This window comes from Micropterus salmoides, unplaced genomic scaffold, assembly GCF_014851395.1.
Source record: "Micropterus salmoides isolate LMB-PRFRI ecotype aquatic unplaced genomic scaffold, ASM1485139v1 Ms_hic_scaffold_4, whole genome shotgun sequence".
Lineage (NCBI taxonomy): Eukaryota > Metazoa > Chordata > Actinopteri > Centrarchiformes > Centrarchidae > Micropterus > Micropterus salmoides.
Window position 1 is genome coordinate 30,792,009 of NW_024043372.1, and position 23,369 is coordinate 30,815,377.

A 23,369-nucleotide genomic window follows, 5' to 3' on the forward strand; every position below is an offset into this window, starting at 1 on the left:
GTTAAACCCCAATGCATGCTGATTTAAGTGACATCACTTGAGGTAAAATTGTGTCCAGCTCCCTCTGGAGCCATAAGAGGCTTTATACATCTGTTTTTACATATGCAGTTGTATTCCCCAAGACCAGAAAGCAGAACCCCCCTTCCCCAATAACAATGTGAATATTAATTTAGCCCACCAAAATTCGGACTATGGCTTTAAAATTCTACCTCAAAGACCACCATCACACACAAGTTTGGAATTGTAAACCTTAGATCTGAATAACCTTAATACAGTAGCACATCTTGCACCTCCCTCCTCCTGAGCTCTGCCTGCAGACCGTGCAGGCGGTCGTCCCACTGAGCTGCGCTGGTGTCGGGGGCCCCTGGTGGAGCTCCACTGAGCATGTGCTCGACTGCTCCACAGGACAGAAGGGACACTTCCCATCAACACACAGGTTGCGGGCATGGATCGGTGAGCGCACGGCTCCAACACAAAAGGTAAGCGTGCAGTTTTTCTAAAGAATCAATGCTTTTTAATCTGCAGTAACTCGTAAGTAACTAGTAAGTTTTTTTTATTTTGTGCAGCCGTTTGTCTGAAAAATAAATTGTAGGCTAGTGTACATTTTCGCAGACTCTTGGCGAGCAGTTGGCACAGGTAGCCTCCACCAAACCAGACAAACAATAACTTACATGTCCAATCCAAAAGGACAGTTCTTTCATTTTGTATGACAGAAACGTGCACTTAAATTTCTGTTTTAACTTCTTAAAAATGCCTTAGTTGAACTTTTACGCAGCGTTTTTTAATTATAATATTTCGTGTAGGCTATATTTAACAACATATTTATTTTGGAAACAATGCGTTGGTAAAGCATATTAAATTCAACTTTACGTGTTTATGTGATGGAGGATGAGTACTTGCATTCCCTTCGTGCAGTGCATAGCGCGCCGCTCTGTGTGCTCTTTAGCACACGGAGCTCCACGAAATATCGATTTAGCAGAGGACAGAATCAAGGTTTTATTATAAACCACGGGCTGCAAGTGGGAGTAGATGCTTGACACAGTTACGGGCTCCGAGGTTGTGTATTTCTCCCACGCTCCTGAGGGAGTCCTCACTGCAGTCCGCTGGAAACATCTCCAGCATGCATACTGTAGGCTACATCAACGTGTGTGGTTGCCTGTGTGTTTGCGATGTTCTGCATTTGTGCGTCTTCGGGTAGAAATCACCCAAATACAACTTGGAAGAAATTGTTCAACCCCCTAATCATTCAAAAAGCAGAAAGAGCAGCAAAAGCAACGTTTACGACTTGCCGTTGGTCTGTTCTTTTACCTCATAACGTTAATGATGCACATGTTAAATGTTAAACTTTTAGTCCCCTGCATGTCTGTTTTGACTTATTTCATCCAAAACGTGATTGTCAGTTTCTATCTATCTGCTATTTATCTAACTCATGTAGGCCTAATTTTTAAAGCAAAATACCAAGAAACATCTGGTTACAGTTTCTTAACTGTGATTACTGGTTTTCTTAGTCTTCTTTGAATAGCCTACATTCAACTGCAAAAACCATCCATTAGAGTTAGCCTATGTTAGATGGGACACTATGCTGCTCAGCATTTCAGTAGGCTACTGCAATCTGCCCTCACAGATCGAATAACTCGGATTTATAGTCTCATATACTATCCACCTGCTGCATCACACAGTCTCTCTCAGCTCTTCATCACAAGCAACAGTTTATTTTATGCCAGAGAACAAAACAAATAAAAAGATGTACGGAGGGACAAATAAAGACTGTAAAAGTGAAAGTAAATGCAGTTAGACACAGCAGGCAAGGAGAAGAGAGGTGTTCATTACAACAGTGTGGAGGTGGAGGAAAGCACAGAGAAAAAAGGAGAAGTCTTGATGAAAGGCTTGAGCTGGATCTCCGGCGCGCCGTCCCCATGTGCTGCTGTGGACGGCTTTGATTGTGAACATGAAGGACACACAAAGACAGGACGTGTGTCTGCCTGTTTGTGTCTCAATACATCATCATTCCCTCTGTTTTCTTGCTGCCGCCAGCTCACACACAAATGGGTACATTGTCTTCTAATTGACTACTTCTGCAGTTAAGTAACCTCATCATTTTTCACCAAGTAGCTCTCTGTTCAGCATCTGTCATCTGTCAGTTGCAGCACACACATTTTCTGTTTTCTGTCACCCCCCCCCCCCCCCCCCCCCCTTTTCTTTTCTTTTCTCTTCTCTGCTTCTTCCTCAAGCTTAGGTTTTCGATGGCTGGCTATTTCAGGTCCATATTTCTGCTTGGCAATAAATAATTCAGGTAACAGGACAACACAAAGGCCCTCAGTAAGAGCCTGGATGCTTTGCTCAAACCTGAAATGCCCATCTACCTTTTAGAGAATCTGTCTGAATAATGGATTTGTTTACCAAGTGCATTCTGGTCAATGACTGAATTGGCAATATGTGCACTCAGCTGTCATTTGAAGATACATCTATATATACATTAAAGTAAGAGTCCCTTGAAGAAGCTGAGTTTTTGCTTGATTTTACTCTTCCTCATATTTCCCCTTAATGCACTCTCTCTATTTCTCCATATTATATGATAGGCCTGTAATAAACACAGCAGGATGTACAGACTCTGGACCTCTACACATTAATACAATACTAGAACATCCATGAACAATACGGATTAAAATCTTGTTCAGTGTTCAGTGGCGGTAATGTCTGGTGCTATTCACTCACATCTTACACTACAATGCAATCCAACACTACAAACTATGATGAGATGCTACAGCTATGACAACGTGATATCATGGGATGGCGTACAAATAGCACGCCACTTTTAAGGACTTTTCGGCGTGCCTTGTCAACACATTTTAACAGGGGCGATTCTAGGATCAGACATTTATGGGTGCTTAGCCCCTAATGAGAATGTATCATGCATACAATGCCTTGCAAAAGTGTTCACTAATCAGTGGAGAGTATAGGTAGGCCTACGAGAGGAGCTGGTGCAGAGCGGAGCGGGTTAGTCAAGGGCGTCACTTTGTGTTGAAAAGTGGTGGAGAGATAAGGGCTCAGATTAGCGGCGTGATGATACATTTGGGTCATGACACGTGACGATGAACAAGAACGATTTTTAGCACTATTTAGATGGAATATTTGATGCAGAAATATATGTGCAGGGGGTCTGGGGGTCCTCCCCCAGAAGAGTTTGAGCATTAAACTCATAATATTCTGCATTTTCAGCTCCAATTTATGGTGGAAATATTTTTATATGAGAGAAAACTATGTTGCATTGCATGTTTTGTTATAGTACAAATAAACCTTTTCTCAAAGCATTTTTATTTGTTAGTTAACATTTCTTGGTGGAAGCTATTTTTCAGAACATTTTTAACAAATGCTTTCGAAATATGGTGGGGACATGTCCCCAGTGTCCCCATAGGGGTCATTTACCCCTATGGGGTCAGTGGTTAGGGTCAGACAGCAGTGTGGAGCTGTAGGCTCATGTTTACTCCCTCAGAGGAGGGAGGGTGTCATTATTATTTAATTGTTAAGAAAAATCTTTATTTTGGTTTCACAGAATCTGTGGAGTATAAATTACTTCTATTTGTATAATATTCTAACATTAAATTTAATCTTATTTGATAGCTAGGCTCACTGTTAGCAGTGTGGCAGGTCAGCTGCACTGGACCTTGTGTTATTAAAGTCAGCTGTTAGTATAATGTTACTATATTACTTACATAATCTCAGCATCTTCAATTCATCCATCCATCCATCCATCCATCCACCCCTCGTCAACCACTTGTCCTGCGTACAGGGTCGCGGGGGCCTGGAGCCAATCCCAGCTGACATCGGGCAAAAGGCGGGGTACACCCTGAACAGGTCGCCAGTCCATCGCAGGGCCCTATTAAGAATGTATATAATATAATCACAAACTACAATACAGTACCATAAAATAGAGCAGTGTGTGTGTGTGTGTTTGCATAAAAATCAAATCTCTCTACTTCAGCTTACAGTAGACTTCTCCCTGGCTCAGCTTCCCCAGTGCAGGCATCTGCCTCTGCTGATTGAACAGCTACATATGCATGGGAAGAACATCAGTAATATATGTGAATAACAATAATCCATTCTCTAAGTCTATCTCTACATATGATTGCCTACTCAGCCTTGAACACTGCCCCTGTACCTGTCACTGTTTTTTCTGGTTCCATTGTCCTTCTCCTCCTCCTCCTGCGGCTCCTGCATCTCCTCCTTTTTCTTCTCTCCCTCCTCATCAACATAACTGGGTCCATCATCACCCTGTCCCTCTGGATCACCTCCACTGACCTTGACAGCTAATATACATACAGAGATCCAGAGAATCCTATATATAAATATATATTTAGCCCCTCATATTTCTTTACCCTCTTTCTTTCTTTTCGTCATATTTACCGTCTCTGTTTTCGCTCGTATCCCCCCTTAGTAGTGAAGGTATTGGTTTGGCGCAGACTGACAGACACACCAACAGCGTTCCGCTGCAGCTGACCGGTCCGCCAGCTCCATCGTGGAAAATTAAGTATAACATTAGAAACTGAAAAATGTCAGTATTTAGGACATTAAACCCGTTTAATGTAGGAAAAGCCATATGAAACTGTAGGCTAATTGGTTGTCATTTCTCTTACTTCTCCAAACTCAAACAGTGGAGCACAAAAATAGAATTTTCAGAAAATAATAAAAAAATATTGTATTATTTTTTAGGGGTGCTAAGATGAAATTTAGGGGTGCTGAACCACCCCTCAAAATGGTCTAAAATTGCCCCTGCATTTTAAGCTTTTCGCGTCTCATTTCACTCTGTTCAGTCCCTACAGACCTAAGCAACACAGATGTGGTTAACCAGTCGACATGCAGATATAATCAATTACTTAGGTTTAGGCAGTGATAGTTAAGGTTTGCGTAAGTTGCTTCAGGGGGTCAGGGATGTCAATGCTAACATTGTAAGTTAGCTAGCTACTTAAACTGTAACGTAGCTAACGCTATGTGGCTAACACTATGTAGCTAATGCGATGGAGCATGGTAACGTAACGATGTAACGTAACTTACGCAAATTACGCAACCTACGTAACTTAAATACAAAACAAAAAGCAATGTTCTCTTCTTATTTAATTTTTGTTACACATGGGAACCAAACGCCGGTCTCCTGAGTCAGGAACCAACTTACTCTCCACCCGACAACCCCTACACCACGTGTCGGACTTTAGGGTGACCAGACGTCCCCATTTTCCTGGGACAGTCCCCAGTTTTGGTGGCCTGTTCCCGCCTGGAGCTGTCCCCAGAAATTTCCCCATTTTTAAATGTGTGATAATCATAGACTGCTGGCGACCTGTCCAGGGTATACCCCGCCTTTCGCCCGATGTCAGCTGGGATTGGCTCCAGCCCCCCGGGACCCTGTACGCAGGATAAGTGGTTGACAATGGATGGAATCATAGACTGTATAAGGTGATAACAGACCTGAAATCAGATTTTACCATAGACTGTATGGATTTTACTTGGCCAGAAAGACTGAACAGTAGAGCGTGCCATGCCGTAAAGTGATCGTCTGCAGAAAACTGACTGGCGTCTGCGGGAGTGCACGCAGCATGTTAAAGCTGTATCACCCAGTCTCTTTACAATTACAGCTGCTTTTATCTGGGTCAAAGAGACATAACGTGCATATAAACATCACTTTATATCCGTGGTAATAGCAAAGGTATGACTATGTGATACTTACGTACTCACAATTGTGGCCAAATAAGTGTTTGCAGTTTATAGCGTAATCAGGCATGACAGTTATGTTATTATAGACAATAATTGAAGCCTGTTGTTGCAGATGGATTATGTGTTTGTTTGGCCTATGTCTAATATCCTTGTTTATATTTGGAAAACGCAATGAAACCTATAATTAGCATGATGTACTGCTGAGTTATATATAAAATAAAGACGTGATCTGCAATTATCCTTGTGACTCACCATTATTTAATTTGCTGTGTACCAACCAATCCAGTCCTTTTTACCTGTTGAAATACCTTTAAATGGCCAATACAACCCATAACATGCAGTATTTCACTTGCCTGAAAGTGATTGCAGTTTCTACTTATTGACTGAAAGGTAGATTCTGCCTCAAAAAGAAACACACCAAAATTGTCCACCCTTTTTATTTAATATATAATAACATAATATTTTTTATGACATACTGACCACCAAACCAAAAATGTCCCCGATTTTCATTTCAGAAATATGGTCACTTTAACTTTCATGGCTATTTATATCCCACTCACGCTGTTTTACCTGTGACAATAGGCGTAAATGCAGTCTAAATGGTGTGAAATGACACGCGAAAAGCCAAATATTCAAAATGGAATCCCATGCCAAATGACTTAAGAAATCTTTTGATGATACTAGGCTGGCTATGATCACGCACTCAACCTCATATGCATGAAAGTTCATTCTTGACCTTGAACTCAAGGTCCACTTGTTAATTTTTCTGGCACTTTCAGCCGCACCACCTGGTCATCAGTGGATGGAGTTTGCTCAGTTGTCATGGAGATGCATTTGTTTACACGAAGACCAGGAGATAAGGTTGAAAGCTTCAGAAAAAACAAGGTAAATGGACCTTGTTTGGGATTGCATTGTCAAATGACCTCATAGATTATTGCAATGTTAAATCCTACATGGTCAATAACAATGAAAGATTATACTTGTTTCAAAAAGGCAGAGGTGCTGCGTATAGTGAGAGATCAGCTTTAATTTCTACAATGTGATAATATAAAATATATATATACTGTATGTTGTGGCGCATTGTGTCAACCATATGAACTTCAAATGTACACAAACAGCACAAATAGGCATGTGCAGTCATGTTTAATGCTTTTTGTGTCCATAACCATGTATAAAAATGGTTTATTGGTGGTTTAGAACTATTTATTTACATTTTTTTTCATAACATTTGACAATGATGATAATACTCATCTTAAATATGGTAAACATAATGTCTCTGTAGTAGTAGTCTTCGCATCTGAAGGTCAAAGTCAAAAAGCTGTAAGTGAGATTCAGTGGGAAATTCTGTATATTCGATTCATATTTGTTTTACATTTCATCTGCTGGCAGAGAAAATAATCCCCAACATTTATAACCCTGAGATACACTCCAGTGCTGCTCTGAATGATACTTTCGTCCTCTCTGTATTCATTTACAGCTACAAGACAACTCAGTAGGTGTTCTGTTGTACAACTGTGTGTGTGTGTGCATGGACGTAGTAAAATAGATGTGTGTGTCTTGCTCTCCCAGGCCAGCTGCGCTGAGGATGAGCAGTGACCTGCAAGTGTTTGGCTCTGACATGACATTTTGTCTCCATCATGGCGGTGTGACTGGAGACAGCGCTGAAATAACAGCTTGATATCTCAATAGGGAGTCTAATTACACTCGTGTGCATATACGCACTAACACACACATGCTGGTGGGTGTTTATTGTATGGAGGTATTGTATAGATGTTCTGTGTCCTCATGTTGACTCCGGCATTTCTGTTTTGTCATCACTCACCACCTCACATTGAAGACTGTCAGGCTTGAATGCTGTCGTTTCTAATTCTTGTGCACTGCTTTGTCCTAAGTAATGTCTTGTTTGAATCAATGCTCTGCAAACCTTTGTGGTGTCATTGTCATGACAAGTGACTGAAGCTGCCATTTTTAAACAAAAAGTGGAATGATGAGAGTCCTGGAGGACAAACACTGAAGATAGATGTTGTCTTTTTTATAACTTCTATTGTAGTGTCACCTTAATGTTATGGGATTAAAATCTCATTACATATCCATTAGAATAAAATATGATCATTAAATCCCTGCTCTGATCATTAAATTTTTTCCTGTCCTGCGACCCCAGTGACGTCTGACTCTCTCTCAACAACAGTACATGACATATACTTCATATATTCCCCACAGCTTCCCTCGGTTGAGTTGACGGTCTGATTAGATTTTCAGGCACCTTGCTGCATAACTTTGCATCTTAATGAACTGATTCACTTCAAAATGCTATAACCCTGTGACGCTTTAAGATAGTGTGCTATGTGAAGAGAAATATATGTGGATATGTTTGCTGATAAATATATTGCTAGTTTAACATAATAGGTTTAATATTACAGTAAAAATAGAAGGTATTAGTGACTCTTGCTAACTTATTTTGGAAGCAAAGAATATAAAGCTGACTTTACTTTAAATGATGATTACTATTTGCATTGCTGGCGGAGATGATGGATTGTTGAATTTACAAATATGCATTTAGTATACACAATTCATTTATATTTCTTTTTTTAACATGATTAAATCTTATAGAAATCATTTCTTCAAACTTGAGGTATGTAAAGTCTACTAGTCTCAATCATATTGAGATGAATGAACAGGCTCAACAGCCACAAGGACCATTCACACACTCTCCCTTTCTACACAGTGAAGGTAAATGAAGCTTATCAAATCAGTTAAAGTTAGAGATGATCTGTTAATATGCGTTATTTTTACCAAGCTGTTATCCAGTTTATCTGCCAGCAAGCAACTTGAGCATGTTAATGTTAATGCATATTTTAGCTACCATTCACTAGCCATGCTAATATTAGCCCTCGAATAGCTTTTAAAACCTTCACACTGATGTTTCACTAAATGTGTGCAAATGTTTATGCAACAGTAATACATTAATTGTCTCTCTACAGAGAGACATGGATTAGCTTTTTGTACATGTGTGAGAACAAATGAGTGTTTCATTTCAAGTCACAGCAGACAAGAGCAGTACTAAATTATACATCTGTTTTTTGATTCAAGCCAAGGGCACTGATTGACCTCTGTGTTTACTCCAAAGTCTTTGTTGTTGCCACACTCAATTTGATGTGTGAGGAAAAATGTAATTTTAATTTTAAATGTAATTTACATTGAGTGATGCTCCAAAGACTCTCACTGTGGTGTCATAAAAAATTTTAACTTGGAAAAATAAAATTACTTTAACAATTATTTTGTTATTGTATCTATGTGAATTAAATTCATAGGAGTTAAATTATGATATTGGAAAAACAAAACAATTAATTTAAAGGGTTAAATTATATGCAATTTCTATTACTACCTATTTTACTTCAGCTCACTAACTTTAGTAGTTTAATGGGTGTTTTTATTATTAGCTCACCTTAATAAATTGCTGTTGTACAATATTTTTATGTCTGTTATGTCTGTATTATTCTTTTTTTTTGATAAATGCAGTATGTGTTTATTACCGCCATTCCATGCCAACTATTCAGAAGTCAACATGTTAGTGATCTAGGATTTTTCAGAATGTGTCAGTTCTGGCAGCAGTCATTAACTGTGCACAAGAGAAATCGAAATCATTCATCTTTTAGAAGGCTTTCGATTCTGATGTGAATATCCAAATCTTTATTTACACGACAAGCAGCTAAATTTAATTTAAATGTGAGACATCAGGGATCAAATGCTTTAGATTAAGATAGTTTCATATATCATATGATGTTAGTGCAACATGCCATATTTAGGTTTAAAGAGTTGTTTGTTTCTGTAATCATTCGTCTTCATCTGTACTGGCTGTGAAAATCTCTATTCCCAAAATGACTACAGTGTTAGAGATGGGAGACAAAAAGCCCTTGTTCTGTGCAAAAACACGTTCTAAAGCTCAATATAATGTGTGTGTGTGTGTACACACACTCACACACACACACACAAAACACACACACTGAGGCCTCAATAGTCTGAGTTAGGCCCCGTCCACACTACTGCGTTTTCGAATTAAAACAGAGACCTTTTGCTACGTTTGCACCTCCCGTCCAGATTACAATGGCGAAAACAAAGACCTAAAATGGATAAGTTTGGAAACGGAGGACTTTAGAAACGCTCGACTCTCTGATTGGGTCTTATAAGTCATGCAAAGCAGAAACACTTATCTGCCTACACTTGTTCTGTGCATGTCGTAATTTACTTTGCGATGACTCCCAGTATGTTTACGCTGCTACACTCCCGTTACATTCAGTAACAGTCCCAGCTCGTTATTGGTGCATGCAAAAAAAGAAAACTGGTCTGATTCTTCGTCTGTATTTATTTATTCTTTCGCCAAATCTTCTGTAACTAGGAAGAGACCATCTGCTTCATGTTTACACTGGCACGAGCATGCCAGTATACCTGAACGGCCAATAGATGTGCGTTTAAAACGCTAGTGTGGACGGAGATCATATTTGTTTTAATTCTCCGTTTGTAAACTAAAACAGAGTAGTGTGGATAAGGGCCTTTGACAAAACACTGGGTATCTTCATCCGGACAGTCATCTATAGGTTTGTTGTCTGTGTTTTGTTCCAACAAGCATAAATGTCTGGATCTCTATCAGTCTATAAAGTTGTCTTTGTTGTTGTTCTGTTTAGGTATGCAGTGTTCCTCTTAGCTTCTAACTTTGGTGGATGTTAGCTGCTCTCCTGATATTGTCCTGCTTTTGGCCCATTTAAGTGCCTTCGATAAAATTGCAGATTATGTTGACTGAACATTGTAAACACTGTGTTTAAACTACATAAAGAAGTTGTGTTACTTTAACAGATAGTAATTCAATATACTGAACATAGTAAAATATCTTAAGTTGACATGAAAAATCTCATGTTAGCTTAACAAAAAGGATTTATTGTATTTAACATGGATAAATCATTTTCAGTAAGTTAGTGAAACATGATTTTACTATGTTCAACTGATGTACTTGTTGTTCCAACAGATTTTTGTTTCAGTTCAGCAATGTCGGTTGGTCCCCCACTTTGGTCCAGACTGAACAATTTGATGGATTGGCATTAAATTTGGCACAGGTATTCATGTTCCCCTCAGGAGGAATTGTAATAACTCACCTGACTTTTTATTTAGTGCCATCAGCGGCTTAATTTGTTTTGATGGTTCAAATAACTGTAAAACTTTTAAAACCTGCAAAACATTCCCATCAGCCTCAGATGTACTTTAGCGCTCATGAGCAAATGTTAGCATTTTAACATGAAAAACTAAACTAAGATGGTGAACATGGTAAACATTATACCTGCTAAACATCAGTATGTTAGCATGCTGACTTCAGAATTTAGCTTAAAGCACCCCAGTGCCTTAGTACACTCTCACAGAGACGCTAACATGGCTGTTTCACTATATGCCATTTTGACAACCTGTTACATCAGCTTGTCTCACAGGGATAGCAAGATTATCTTCACTGCCATTCATCTTTTTAATCTTTGTGCCAGTGCTTCTGGGAAATTCTGATGTGACTATAGCTGTTCAATTATACATGCTATACAGTCTCTTGTCACATATTTTTTGACTTCCTACACCAGAGCCGAAAGCTTTGTAGAGCATCACTTAGATCTGTGTGGAAAGTGGTAGTTCTGGATGTGGTGTACCAGTTTGTGAATTAACCTCCCTTCTAAAGAATTGATGCACATGTTTCCATTATATTATCAGATAAGTCTCTGGTGTTTCAGGAGTTGTTTTGTAATGGATTGATGTAATTTATATGTTTATTGCACTTTGCCTCAACCTGCATTCTTACGTTTCCCAACCCGCAGTCGCGGTTGGGCCAGTAGTGGTAGGCACATTCTGATATTGGCGATCATCTTCATAAAGGATTTCTCCATGTGTGGTTGTTGGGCAATGGTATAAAATAAAGGACGTAGAAAGAAGCACTTGCCTTTTAAGTCTGTTAGAAAAACCTGATGTCTACTATTTTAGCTTCTAAATCGCTGAAATGTTTTAACTTTCGACTCAATTATTTGAAGAACGTTGCCATTAAACAAGATCAAACAGCAACAAAACAAGTATCCACAAACAGGTGGTATGAAAAATATCCTATTAAACATTGTAAATATTAACATATAAATAGAGCAAAAACAAGATCAAACAAAAGACAGATACACGCCTACCAAGTGAATCAAAAACAAAGGATTAGGGATTAGGACCCAGGTGTGATATCAAGTGCTATGCAAAATAAAATGAATACAATTATATAATGCATATTGCACTGAAAATAACAGGCATCAACTGTTGCCAGATATGACCAGACATTTTTAGGTTCTCAGTCATCCAGGTCATTATCAAAGGAAGGTTAAAATCAAGGGCAACTGGACTTGTTGAAGACCCTCCAAGACATTTTGTCTCTCATACGAGAGACTTCTTCAGTTCTGACTGGCTGGTAGGGAAACTCAGCTATTTAACCTCTGTGGGGTCATTCTCAAGACCCCACAGAGATGATCGATCCCGCTGGTTCGTTAGTGCTCCTGGTTGTTGTAATGACAGTTGTTACGGTCGCTGGGAGTCACCCGAGGCCATCTCACCTGAGGTCAAAAGTGAACGTTTGTTTAGTTTCCTAGGAAGTGATGAAAGGACAGCATTATAAGTGGGGGATAAGTGGTGTTGCAGACCTCCTCCCCTGTTAAGTTATGGTTTCTCGACCCGGGTGTAAATGGCTTCCTTGACACCTCCTTCAAACTATCTGTCCTCTCTGTCTTCCTTTTCTTGGCATTGGCACTTGTTGGTGTGTTGTCAGCTCAGTGGTGCAGGGTCCTGATGACACCTAGCTTGTGCTCCATTGTGTGGTGGGAATCGAAAAGTAGGTCTGTGTGTGTGGGTTTCGTGTATACTCATGTATACAATGTGCAGGCTCTTGTCCTCTTCAATGTGTACGACACAGTCAAGGAAGGCCAAGCTGTTGTTGCCGACATCTTCTTGTGTGAACTTGATGTCACTGTCCAAAGAGTTGATGTATTCTGTGAAGGCTTGCACTTCCTGGGATTTAATTTGACCCTTTGTGTGTGAAGGCGTTTTTGCTATCCTGGTTAAAGTAATAGTTATTATATATTATAATATTAGTATTCCCCTTTGTGCCTAGAGTTAGATGGAAAATACAGTAAATATGAAGCTGGAGTAAACTAGCTAGTTAGTATAAGTTAGCTTAGTTTAGCATATACACTGGGAAGAGGAGGAAACAGCTAGCCTGATTCTTTACACAGGTAACAAGATCCACCTACCTCTAAAGCGCACTAATTACATACGTATGTTTTTTGGTGAGCGATGCTGGTAGAAGGATTGGTTCTCAACATCATCACCCGATATCCAGTTTTCCATGAAAATGTCCTATTGCGCTCACATGCTACCTCATTACATTGTCAAAAGGTACAGGGAGAAGGTGTTGCTGAGATTAATCACCTTGATGTGACCTTGTACTGGTCCTCAAAATGTCAGGGACCAACTGACATTATTGCCTTCTGCAAAGCTAGAAAATGGTTGTGCACACAGTCACCTGGAGGACTCCCTGGTGAGCGTCTCCGTCTTGCAGGCGACTTAATTAGGAAGCCACCTTCTGAAATGCACCTGTTTTCACACTCTGACTCAGGTAGCTACTTAGCAGGAGTGGTGGTGTTCTTTTCTGACAAGGTTTCATCTGTATTTAGTAATGCAAACAGCACCTTGCAAAGCCTTACCGTGGACCAGCCCTGTAGTCATTCAGATTCAGGTTTTTCAAAGAGGGAAAACATTATTAATAACCAACTTGTGGATGAAGAACAGTGTGAAACAACACAGTGCTCTCCATGGTCAGACTTAAAGCCCTTTGGGTCAAAGCAGGGTCATAATGATTGATTTTACACACTTTTGCTTCATATGAATGCCCTTTGCAACTCAACTTTTTAATCTACAGAGAGATGAAACTGTGGTACATACAGAAAACCAATGTAACTGAATTTTTTTTCAAGCAAAAAACTAACAGTAGAAATTCCCAGCCAAACATTTAATCCCTATTTTACAGGAAAACCCTGAGCTCCAGTATTCATCAGCTGCTGTGTCATTATAAGACCAGATTGCTTTTCTGCTGCGATTTTAAGATTGGATGAATATCTGGCCATCTTTCCTGGACTAAGCAATTCACCTGTGCAGTCATCATGCAGCTTTTCACTCTGGTAATCATGAGAGTCTTCTGGGACTGAAGCGGTCTGTTGGGGACTGGATGCAACCAGGAAACCAGCAGCAGTTAGGGGAGGGCTGATGTAAGACTTTAGAGTTGGGGGAAAAAAGCTTCCACCTCTGCTCCCTGGGACATCTTGTTTACCAGTGCTGCTGGCTCGCTCTTTTTTTCTACTTCCTTCCCTCACATTTTCTGTAATCTGTCTCAGCTCTCCAGCAGGCATTTCAGATGTCCTAGTTTCAGGTGTTGCATGCCCACTCTTAAGCAAGATTCTACTACTTCTCAACATTTCCATTTCTCTCCAGCCTCCATCCAAATCCCCCACCCCCACCACCAAATCCCCCCTCATGCCCCCTTAACTTTACTTTCACCCCAATTTCAGCCCTTGGTGGCAATCAGACAGTCTGCTCACGATCAGACCAGCTGGAAGCCTCCAACACAAGTCAAGCAAAGTGGCTGCAGGGCTGTGCTCATGCACACCCTCAGTTTTTACTGGCTGTTTTTATCCGACCTGCTGTTTTTTTTCTTCTCTTTACTTTACCCAGTGTCTCTCTTTTCCTTTCTCCTTACAGTCCCATGGGATATCTCTTAGTTTTAAAACAAAACCGTAAATCTATATCTGCCATCTGTTTACTCACTAATTTAGGCAGCACTGCAGAAACTCGTCTCTTGTTACCATAAAGTCTGTGATTTGCTTATATTACTGAAAATAGTTTAAAGACAAGTGCTGTTGATCTCAGGAGCCTTCCATTTCCTCCCACATGCTGCTGTTTACAATACCCAGGGAAAACAGGAACACATGAAAGTCAAAAGACAAGAAGACATGGTAATATGGATTATTAGGGGTGATATTAAATAAATAAGTAGCAGAAGGTTTTATAATTGCACTTTCCTGTCATTTCCAGACCAATGACCAGAATGTTTTTTTTGTCTCCCTTATCTTTTCCATGGGAATGCACCAGCTCTCTGTTTTGCAGTTGAGAGATGTTTTAACTCTACTACTCTCACTGTCACTAGCGTGGTGTCACCAAAGAGCTCGGCGTCACACACTTCAACACTACAGCACCTACGTCCTTATTAATCTAGACCCTTGTAGTGTAGTTGCCTTGGTAACAGAAACTGGGAGAAAATGAGTCCATCCCTCGAATGGATGTGTTGTTGCCAGAGGTTGATAGTTAAGAGTTGATTTGTAGGGTTGTTTGTTTCCTGCACATTTGACATGGGGGTTTGTCTTCAAATTTTTAATGAATTTGATGCTTTTCACTTCTTGATGAATTTAGAGGAAAGTAAGCTGTGATTTTAATCATTCAATTGTTTTCCCTCGGGTGCAATCCATAGCCACGTTATAATCAATGACTGCAACTGCGGTTTACACACCTTACACGGCTTTAATCTTGTGGTTGTCAATACAAGAGGGAGAGACTGTCTTGTGCATACCAGTACCAACAAAAGTCATCAGTGACCTCTGTAGCACTGAATAACAGCTGCTAACACTAGTCTTGACTGACTGTTTGTCAGTTTAGGTTATTGAAGTGTAATCAGTACTTGTAACTTCAACAGAATGAGTGTTTTTTGTCCTCCATGCAAAGCCATTTGTTATTAAAGAAAGACTTAAAAGGCATGAAAATTCCCAAGTCCCAAATGTATCTTTTACAACATGGATTGACACTAGATAAAAATTAAATGTAAGTTTTCTGATGCTGATGCTAAAGTTTAGTTCACTGTTTTATCTGAATTATTCTAAACAGAACGGGAGAACTAACCTATAAAGTGAAGAAAAACAAAAAATGTTCTTCAAGAATTTCTGCGAATGTACCTGCAATTTGTTGTGCCATTAACAAGATACAGAAGATGAATTTTCCCTGTGAAGGTCCAAATCTCTAAACATAGTGACTTCTCTCAACTGGCATAATATCATCATACATAGCTGATAAATCCAAATAAGACTATAGGTGCTACAAGTTTTTAAAGAAATATAAATATAAAATGTGTGGTTTTACAGGGAGATGCATGGTGGAACTATTTCTTGACCAACAATGCTGTTGCTACCGTGAGTTTGCTGGTCAACCAACGATTTCTTACAGACAAGATACATGTTGGTTAGAGAGCTTAAGAAGTGCCGGTAGACATACCGGACAGAGCCAGGCAAGCAGTTTTCCCCTGCATCCGGTCCTTATGCAAAGCTAAACTAAACACCTTCTGAGTCCCAACCCTTAACAAATATAGTCCTTTCGCAGTAGAGGTATTTTACTGTAAAAAAAAAGCATATGGTCTGCCACAGCTGGCAGAGCAGAGATCATAAACAGTTGTGTGTAAATTGCTGAATTACTAATCTTAAGCTGATGATACACAGAGCAACTTTTAGAGCAATCGTGCTGGGCAACATTGCCGTCAGTGGTAATGAGTAAAGATTACTACCGTAATCCCCTTCCCCCAACACTCCTCCACCCGCACCGCCGCTATCTGTTCAAAACATAGTCGGACCTGCCCCTAGCAACATTGCCCAGCAACATTGCTCAAAAAGTTGCCCCGTGTACCATTAGCTTTACTGAGAGGGCAATTTGTGTGCAGGTCTCAGGTTGAGGCTGAGCCATGTTCCTAATCAGAGATACTGAAAGGAGACAGATTGAAGGCTGGATTTATGCATAATGCAGCATCTGTTCAATCTGCAGACCCTGGTGTGGATATATGCATATTTATAACGATAGATAGATAGATGGATAGATGGATAGATAGATAGATAGATAGATGTCTGACATGCTATGAGAGCCAGGATGTGTTTTCCTCAACAGTTCATTTCTCATCTGTCTGAATTGTGTTCCTGTCTCCCCAGTGCTTTCACCCAGCTGTTATTCATCCCTGCATCATGGAGGCTCAGTCTGGGGCATCATGGGAGCTCATCAACCGTGTGACAGACACAATATACGAGGAGTGAGAGGTCACCATGGAGACTGACAACTACACCCCAGGCCCAGCCACCACTGACTGGGTTGGGACTGAGGCTGGCCTGGAGGGAATGGGAGTCCAGGTTCCAGGGGGCTCGTCCAGCAGCCCCGCGTCCTGGTACATGCCATACTCGCTGGGCTTCCAGGTGTCACTCACCACCTTCCTCATGCTGGAGCTGGTGTTGGGTTTCAGCAGCAACCTGACAGTGCTGGTCCTCTACTGCTCTCAGTCCAATTTAGTGGACTCGGTGAGCAATATGGTGACTGTCAATCTGCATGTGCTGGATGTGGCTGTGTGTCTGCTGTGTCTACCCCTCACCCTGGTGGTTGTGCTGTTGCCTCCAGGACCGGATCTGGCTCTGCTATGCTGCTTCCATGAAGCCTGTGTCACCTTTGCCAGCATAGCTACAGCCATCAACATCCTGGTAATTAGCTTGGACCGATATGACATCTCAGTACGGCCGGCCAACAGGTTGCTGACGACACATAGAGCAACGCTGCTCCTGGCTGCCGTCTGGGTCACCTCGGTAGCTGTGTTTTTTATCCCATTCTTGGAGGTGCAGTGGTCCGGTGGAGAAGGAGCAGAAGAGTTGGGGCAGGTGACACCCCTATCTTTGTCCTCTCATGATGTCAGTGCCACAGTGGTGCCAGCATGGCGTAACCGAACACTGTTGTGTGTTGGCGCGCAGGGCTACCACACAGACCTGGGTATGTATTACCATCTTATCCTGCAGGTACCCATCTTCTTCACCACTGTGGCAGTCATGCTGTTCACCTACTCCAAAATACTGAGGGCATTAAACATCCGCATTGGCTCCCACATGAAGAAAAACCAACGGTTCAGGGGCCCCTCCTGCAGGGGCTGCGACAAGATACAGAAAAAAAAGAAGGTGGGGCTCAGAATGAATCATGGTGGGGAGGTAGGAGAGGAGCAGTGCACTACAGATGGTACCAAACAGCTCAACCACCCTCCCCTCATCTCTTCCCCCACCCCAACAGCTACCTCTCCCCCTGCCCTCTCATCTTCTGCCCCCCTTGTCACCTCTGACACGGGCGCTGCGACCCCTATGCCCACCACCATGGGCGTTCAGGCCTCCGTGTCGGCCATCATTGCGTTGAGGCGGGCAGTGCGGCGACACAGGGATCGACGAGAGCGACAGAGGCGGGTGTTCAGGATGTCCCTTATCATTATCACCACCTTCCTGGGCTGTTGGGCTCCCCTCTCTGTGACCAATATGTTAATCCTGGGCATAGGCCCCAGTGAGGCCCTGGTCAGCCTACGCCTCTGGTTCTTAGCCCTGGCCTACGGCACCACCGTCTCCCACCCTCTGCTCTACGCCTTCACCCGACAGAAGCTGCGTCGTGCCCTCCGTGCCAAGGTTAAGAAGAGGGTGGTGTCCCTGCTCCAGGTAGACCCTTCACCTGGGGGCACCGTCATACACAACTCCTGGGTGGAGAACAGAAAAACCAGCCGGCAGGTGCGTCTGGAAGCAAGCGAAGGTACTGACCGCTGCCTGGCAGAGGTCCTGTGAGACTGACACACTTGGGCTGGGCTAGTATAATTAAAAACCAGAATAGAGTCACAGGTGTGTTCCATTATGAAACTCACTGGTGCGTGAAGCCAGTGTAAGGAATGTGAAAAACAAATTTCCACCTCTGGGAGATGTTTTAATGTAACCACCAGCAGCAAGCCCATGCTAGACACAGCTACCAGTCACCTAAGGCAGCAGTGAGAGTGGGATGCTGTCGCCACTGTGGTGCGCACAGACTCTGCAGCTGGAGAAAATCATACAACAAACACAAAAGTGTATATAATTTGCACTCTGCCACGTAGTGAAGCCTGTTTACATGTGAAGTTGTATGACAGTGCGTTCTCACAGTGGTGCTTACCTAACTGCTCCAAAGAATGTGTTCAGCCCGCAGATGACTGGATCTGACAACTACTCAAATGCTCCAAGACAGCTTTAAAAACACTGTTGATACATTTCAAACACATGCAAAATAATTTAAAAAAACAAAACAATTTGAATGTATTTAAATGGCTACTTTTGATATTGTCTCTTTTGATATTGTCTCTGCCTTCACAGTTTGGCCCATGGTATGTTGTGTATTCTGAACAAAAGGAGGAACATGTTGGATATTTACTGGCAAGACACAGGGAGCACTACATGAAATATGATACATGATGAGATGCAAATGTACCAGGGTTTAGGTAGGTGGGCTGAGAAAGTCTGAGACCAATTAAAGGCTAGTGTGAACTATTAAATGCAGTTTTGCTTTAGCTTAAGTAGTTTTTAAACAGTCAGTGTTACAGTGTTAAAATCTTGCAATGCTTTGTCATGAGTGCAACTTTTTTGCTCCCCAAATATATAAAATGGTGTAATATCTCATTAATGTTTGGCATGTACTGCTGAGAGACGGTATTGTTCAAAGTAATAGTTTGAAATGTTGGGAAATATGCTGATTTGCTTTCTTGCAGGGAGTTAGATGAGATATTGATACCACTCTCACATCTGTGCATTAAATATGAAGCTACAGCCAACAGCCGCTTAATGTAGTTTAACACAAAGAGTGGAAACAGATGGAAACAGCTAGTGTGGCTCTGCCTGAGCAAAAACGCCTCTTTTGACACTTTAGTTTTTGTGTTGACCAAAAAAAATGTGATATAACATGTTACCCTCAGACAAAGCCGGGCTAGTTCTTAACCCCTTTTCAAATCTTTATGCTAAGATAACATAACCGGCTGCTGACAGTAACTTCATATTTAGTGTAAAGATGTTGTGAATAAGCATGAAGCACAGTAAAACACAGGATTTTCAGAGATTTCCCAAAATGTCTTACTAGTTCTCTAAATAGTAAAAAAAATATATTTTATTAAATGTTTATGTTTTATAAAAAAGAAAATAAGTATGAGTAAAGTCAGCTGGCTGTGCGGAAGTAGTTAGTTGGGTTGACACTGTAAAATGTATAGGTGACGGACCAAAACAGTCAGTAATCAAAAATACTTACAGTCTCATGAAAAATTGTAGGTCTGTTGTATTGGATAGCATTATTTTTAAGGTGTCTCTGTTCAGATTTGGATTTTGGCATGCTGAAATAATGCACTGCTCTTGAAATGATAATTCAGGTACACGTTGTAAATACTGACCAGATCTAAATTTATTACATGCGAAATCTACAGCTCGATTCACTTGGTCTGTACAAGATTATAGACTGACTTTTCTAGATTAGAGGAGTGTTTCCGCTACAGCTGGCTCATCCAGACATGTGGTCCCACGGGTTAACTCAACCTTTTTGTCCAGCAAACACAAGAGAGTAACTGTCACTACAGCCAATCCCTGACAGATTGGTGGGATTATTAATTGGACTAGTGTTTGCTGTTGGCTTTGTTCTAGCTGCTTGTGCGTTCACTGCTCTAATGATTTACTCACATTGGGGCCAATTTCAGAGGCCATGTGATTTCTCGCACACACACACACACACACACACACAAACACAACTGATGTGTTCTCGTTTTCATGTAAACACATGAAAAAGATATATATTATATTGTATGTACACCAAGAATATGCTATGTTTATAAGTTTTCTTCATTGTGTTGTTTTTATGTGAATGTATCGTCATGCAGCGTTGAATCATATCAATAAAAATGAAATACTGAGGTCTTGATTTGTAGCCTTTGTTCTGTGCTCATGTCTGGATGAATCCATGTATGTAAGTTTATGACCAAAAAGCCCGGGGCCATGGATTTCCAGGCTTTATCTGGCTAAAAAATACCTGGCCTCTGGTGTCGCTTTGATAACTGCTTTTTTCCTCATGAAGAATTTGACTTGCTTTGAGGGGAATGTGCAGCACTGTTCATACAGCTCACATGATTATTCCCTTGGTACCTGAAGGGACACACAGTGATATACTGCTGAGCTAAAGAACAGTAAGTCCTCCCGGACACAATCACACATTGTTGCAATAAATAAACATACTCATGTTGAACATTTATTGATTCCCTGTGGTCTGTGTTGAACAGAGACTACATTTTGCGTATGATATTGCTGATATACTGTTTGTGCACTTATAACAAGTAGAAAGCAGCCAATAATATAGTGAGTAGGTGGTGCGTTTTGTATGTGTTAATTTTAGCATTGTCTTGTCACTGTTGGCATGGTAAAATCCAACTCTAAACTTTCTAAGATGAAGCTATCCTGTATTATTTTAGTGGGTGCATCCATGTGCAGTAGGCCTATAGGTGCCCTCAGTGGGCACTGAGCACCTAACGTTACAGTACCTGGCAGTATTCATTACGTGGTTCTCCAAGCGAGCTATACTGAATGCACTAGTTAAAAAGCTGCCCGCATGCTGTTTGAAAACTTTGCGTGGGCTTCGTGTTGCGTGGGCGCTACAGACCTGGCAGTATGGGAAAAAAAGGTCATCTATGTGGGATGAAGCCTGCAGGGCAAAGAAATACAACAACACTTAAACCTACCGAGAACAATCCAATGAATATACTCTTGACTTTGGTTAAAATCAAGAAGCCTCACAATTATAAATAAAAATGAATAGCCATTTGCATTGACAGCGACATGCAGTTCTATAAGAAAAAAGATTGTACAACTCAAGGGGGACCTCTGCCGTTATTAGCCGACATTGCGAGCCATGTGACATGCAAGCCGAAATAGCTCAGTTGGGAGAGCGTTAGACTGAAGATCTAAAGGTCCCTGGTTCGATCCCGGGTTTCGGCAGGGGAGTGCCAACGGTTTTGCTTTTCAAGTCATCGCGTCACTGCCTTCAGAGTAATGGCATCTATTACAGGCAACTCTAAATGTTAGCAAACACAGTGTAGTCAATATTCTCACTGCATTTCGCTCAACCGTGACACTTAATGCTGAAAATGTTTTACAAGCTTAATTTTTATAAACTGTCCACAGCAAAACATAGAAACAGATTTTTATAAAAAACATTTCCAAGTAGAAATTAAAATTAACCTACAGTGAAATTATTACTGCAAGGCCACATGTGCGGTCAGTCTTACTGACAAAACCATGGAACAAGCACCATGTCACAAACATTACGACGACATAAGCACAAGATGCAGGCATGTGTACTGAAACAAAGTGGGAGACTGTGAGACAAACTGCATGATGGTAATGTTCAGTGCTGTACATTAGAGGCTCATATGATGATGCATTAGCATTAGATCCTGCTGCTGACATGAACAGGCAATGGTCTACCAAACAGCCAGACATTGTTGGAGTGAATCTAGACACAATGAAACTGTTGATAAACGGTGTCTCTGTTTGAATTACATCAGCTCAGACTTGTAGACCGCTCAGCGCTCTAGTGAAAATGCCCACAAATATAATTAGGGTCACTCTGCCCTCTGTTCTGTCACACATGCTGCATCTGTAATGGCTGACCTCTTCCACCATGGACTCCATGCTCCCTTGCCAACATCTGAGCCATATCATCTGGGCCAGTTGCTGCCATAGTCACAGCAAAATGTTTTTAAAAAACAAGCATTGGATGTAAATCTGAAAGAAGAGCATTGACCTAAGTGCATCTTTGTGAGCATTTCCACTACAACTACTGCGTGTTATAAAATTTTTGGGTCAATTTACGTTATGAAATAACTCAGATTCAGGCAAACTGCCCATATACACAGAAACACAGAAAATGTTCAGCTAGTCGTTTAACGCCACAGCCTGTAGCATGTTTGACACTATAGAGAAAGCAGGCTATTTTTTGTTAATGCAGCCTGAATGATTTGCAGCATTCATTCATATGTTTAGGATTGTAAGGACATGGAACATGAATTGAATTAGACGTTATTTGAAAACACTATTAGGATACTTAAGAGTTTTAAAATATGTTATTGATTTATTAGGCTACTGTAGCCGATGAATTGTTTTCCAGAGGATGAAACGTTATGGAAGATGCTGACACACAGCAGTAGTAGCCTACATCTACAGAACCAGTAGAAGGCAGGACTAGTTTCACTGGAACCACATTACTACACGCACTAACTACTAATTTAAGTACAGATAGATTATTGCACCTCCATACACGGTGCAAGCCGAAATAACTCGGTGTCAGTGCACTGGGCTCTGTGTTGCTCAGAGAGCCAAGATAAAACAATGAGACAAGATGTGTGTGCGAAAGGACATTCATCCGTGTTTTGTAAAAACCTTGACTTCACCCAGAACATACCATACAGTGATAGTACTATCAGCATCACAGCATGGTTACACATCACATTAAGTGTAGCCACACATATTAGAGGTTATTTGCTCAAATATCCCACTTGTTATTAATTGAGGGAAAATAATCAAATTGTTTCCTTTAAAACTCAATAGTGCCTGTGTGGCACAATATCCTATGCTAGAGCGACCTCTGGTGGGCAAAGCAGCACACTGCGGCCGAAATAGCTCAGTTGGGAGAGCGTTAGACTGAAGATCTAAAGGACCCTGGTTTGAGCCCGGGTTTCGCCA

At 41.1% G+C, this 23,369-nt stretch overlaps 1 protein-coding gene and 2 non-coding genes across 3 annotated transcripts; all 3 read left to right on the plus strand.

Moving 5' to 3' along the window:
- Positions 1 to 341: 341 nt before the first annotated feature.
- Positions 342 to 20,556, plus strand: LOC119885410 (G-protein coupled receptor 22-like). The gene is made up of 2 exons (XM_038695436.1): positions 342 to 479; positions 16,776 to 20,556. Exon 2 carries the CDS (start codon positions 16,887 to 16,889, stop codon positions 18,417 to 18,419), a length of 1,533 nt encoding a protein of 510 aa, XP_038551364.1. The 5' UTR covers positions 342 to 479; positions 16,776 to 16,886; the 3' UTR covers positions 18,420 to 20,556.
- A 994-nt stretch (positions 20,557 to 21,550) lies between these two features.
- On the plus strand, positions 21,551 to 21,623 carry trnaf-gaa. Its single transcript has one exon. It is a non-coding gene; the product is annotated as a tRNA-Phe (tRNA).
- A 1,672-nt stretch (positions 21,624 to 23,295) lies between these two features.
- trnaf-gaa lies at positions 23,296 to 23,369 on the plus strand. Its single transcript has one exon. It is a non-coding gene; the product is annotated as a tRNA-Phe (tRNA).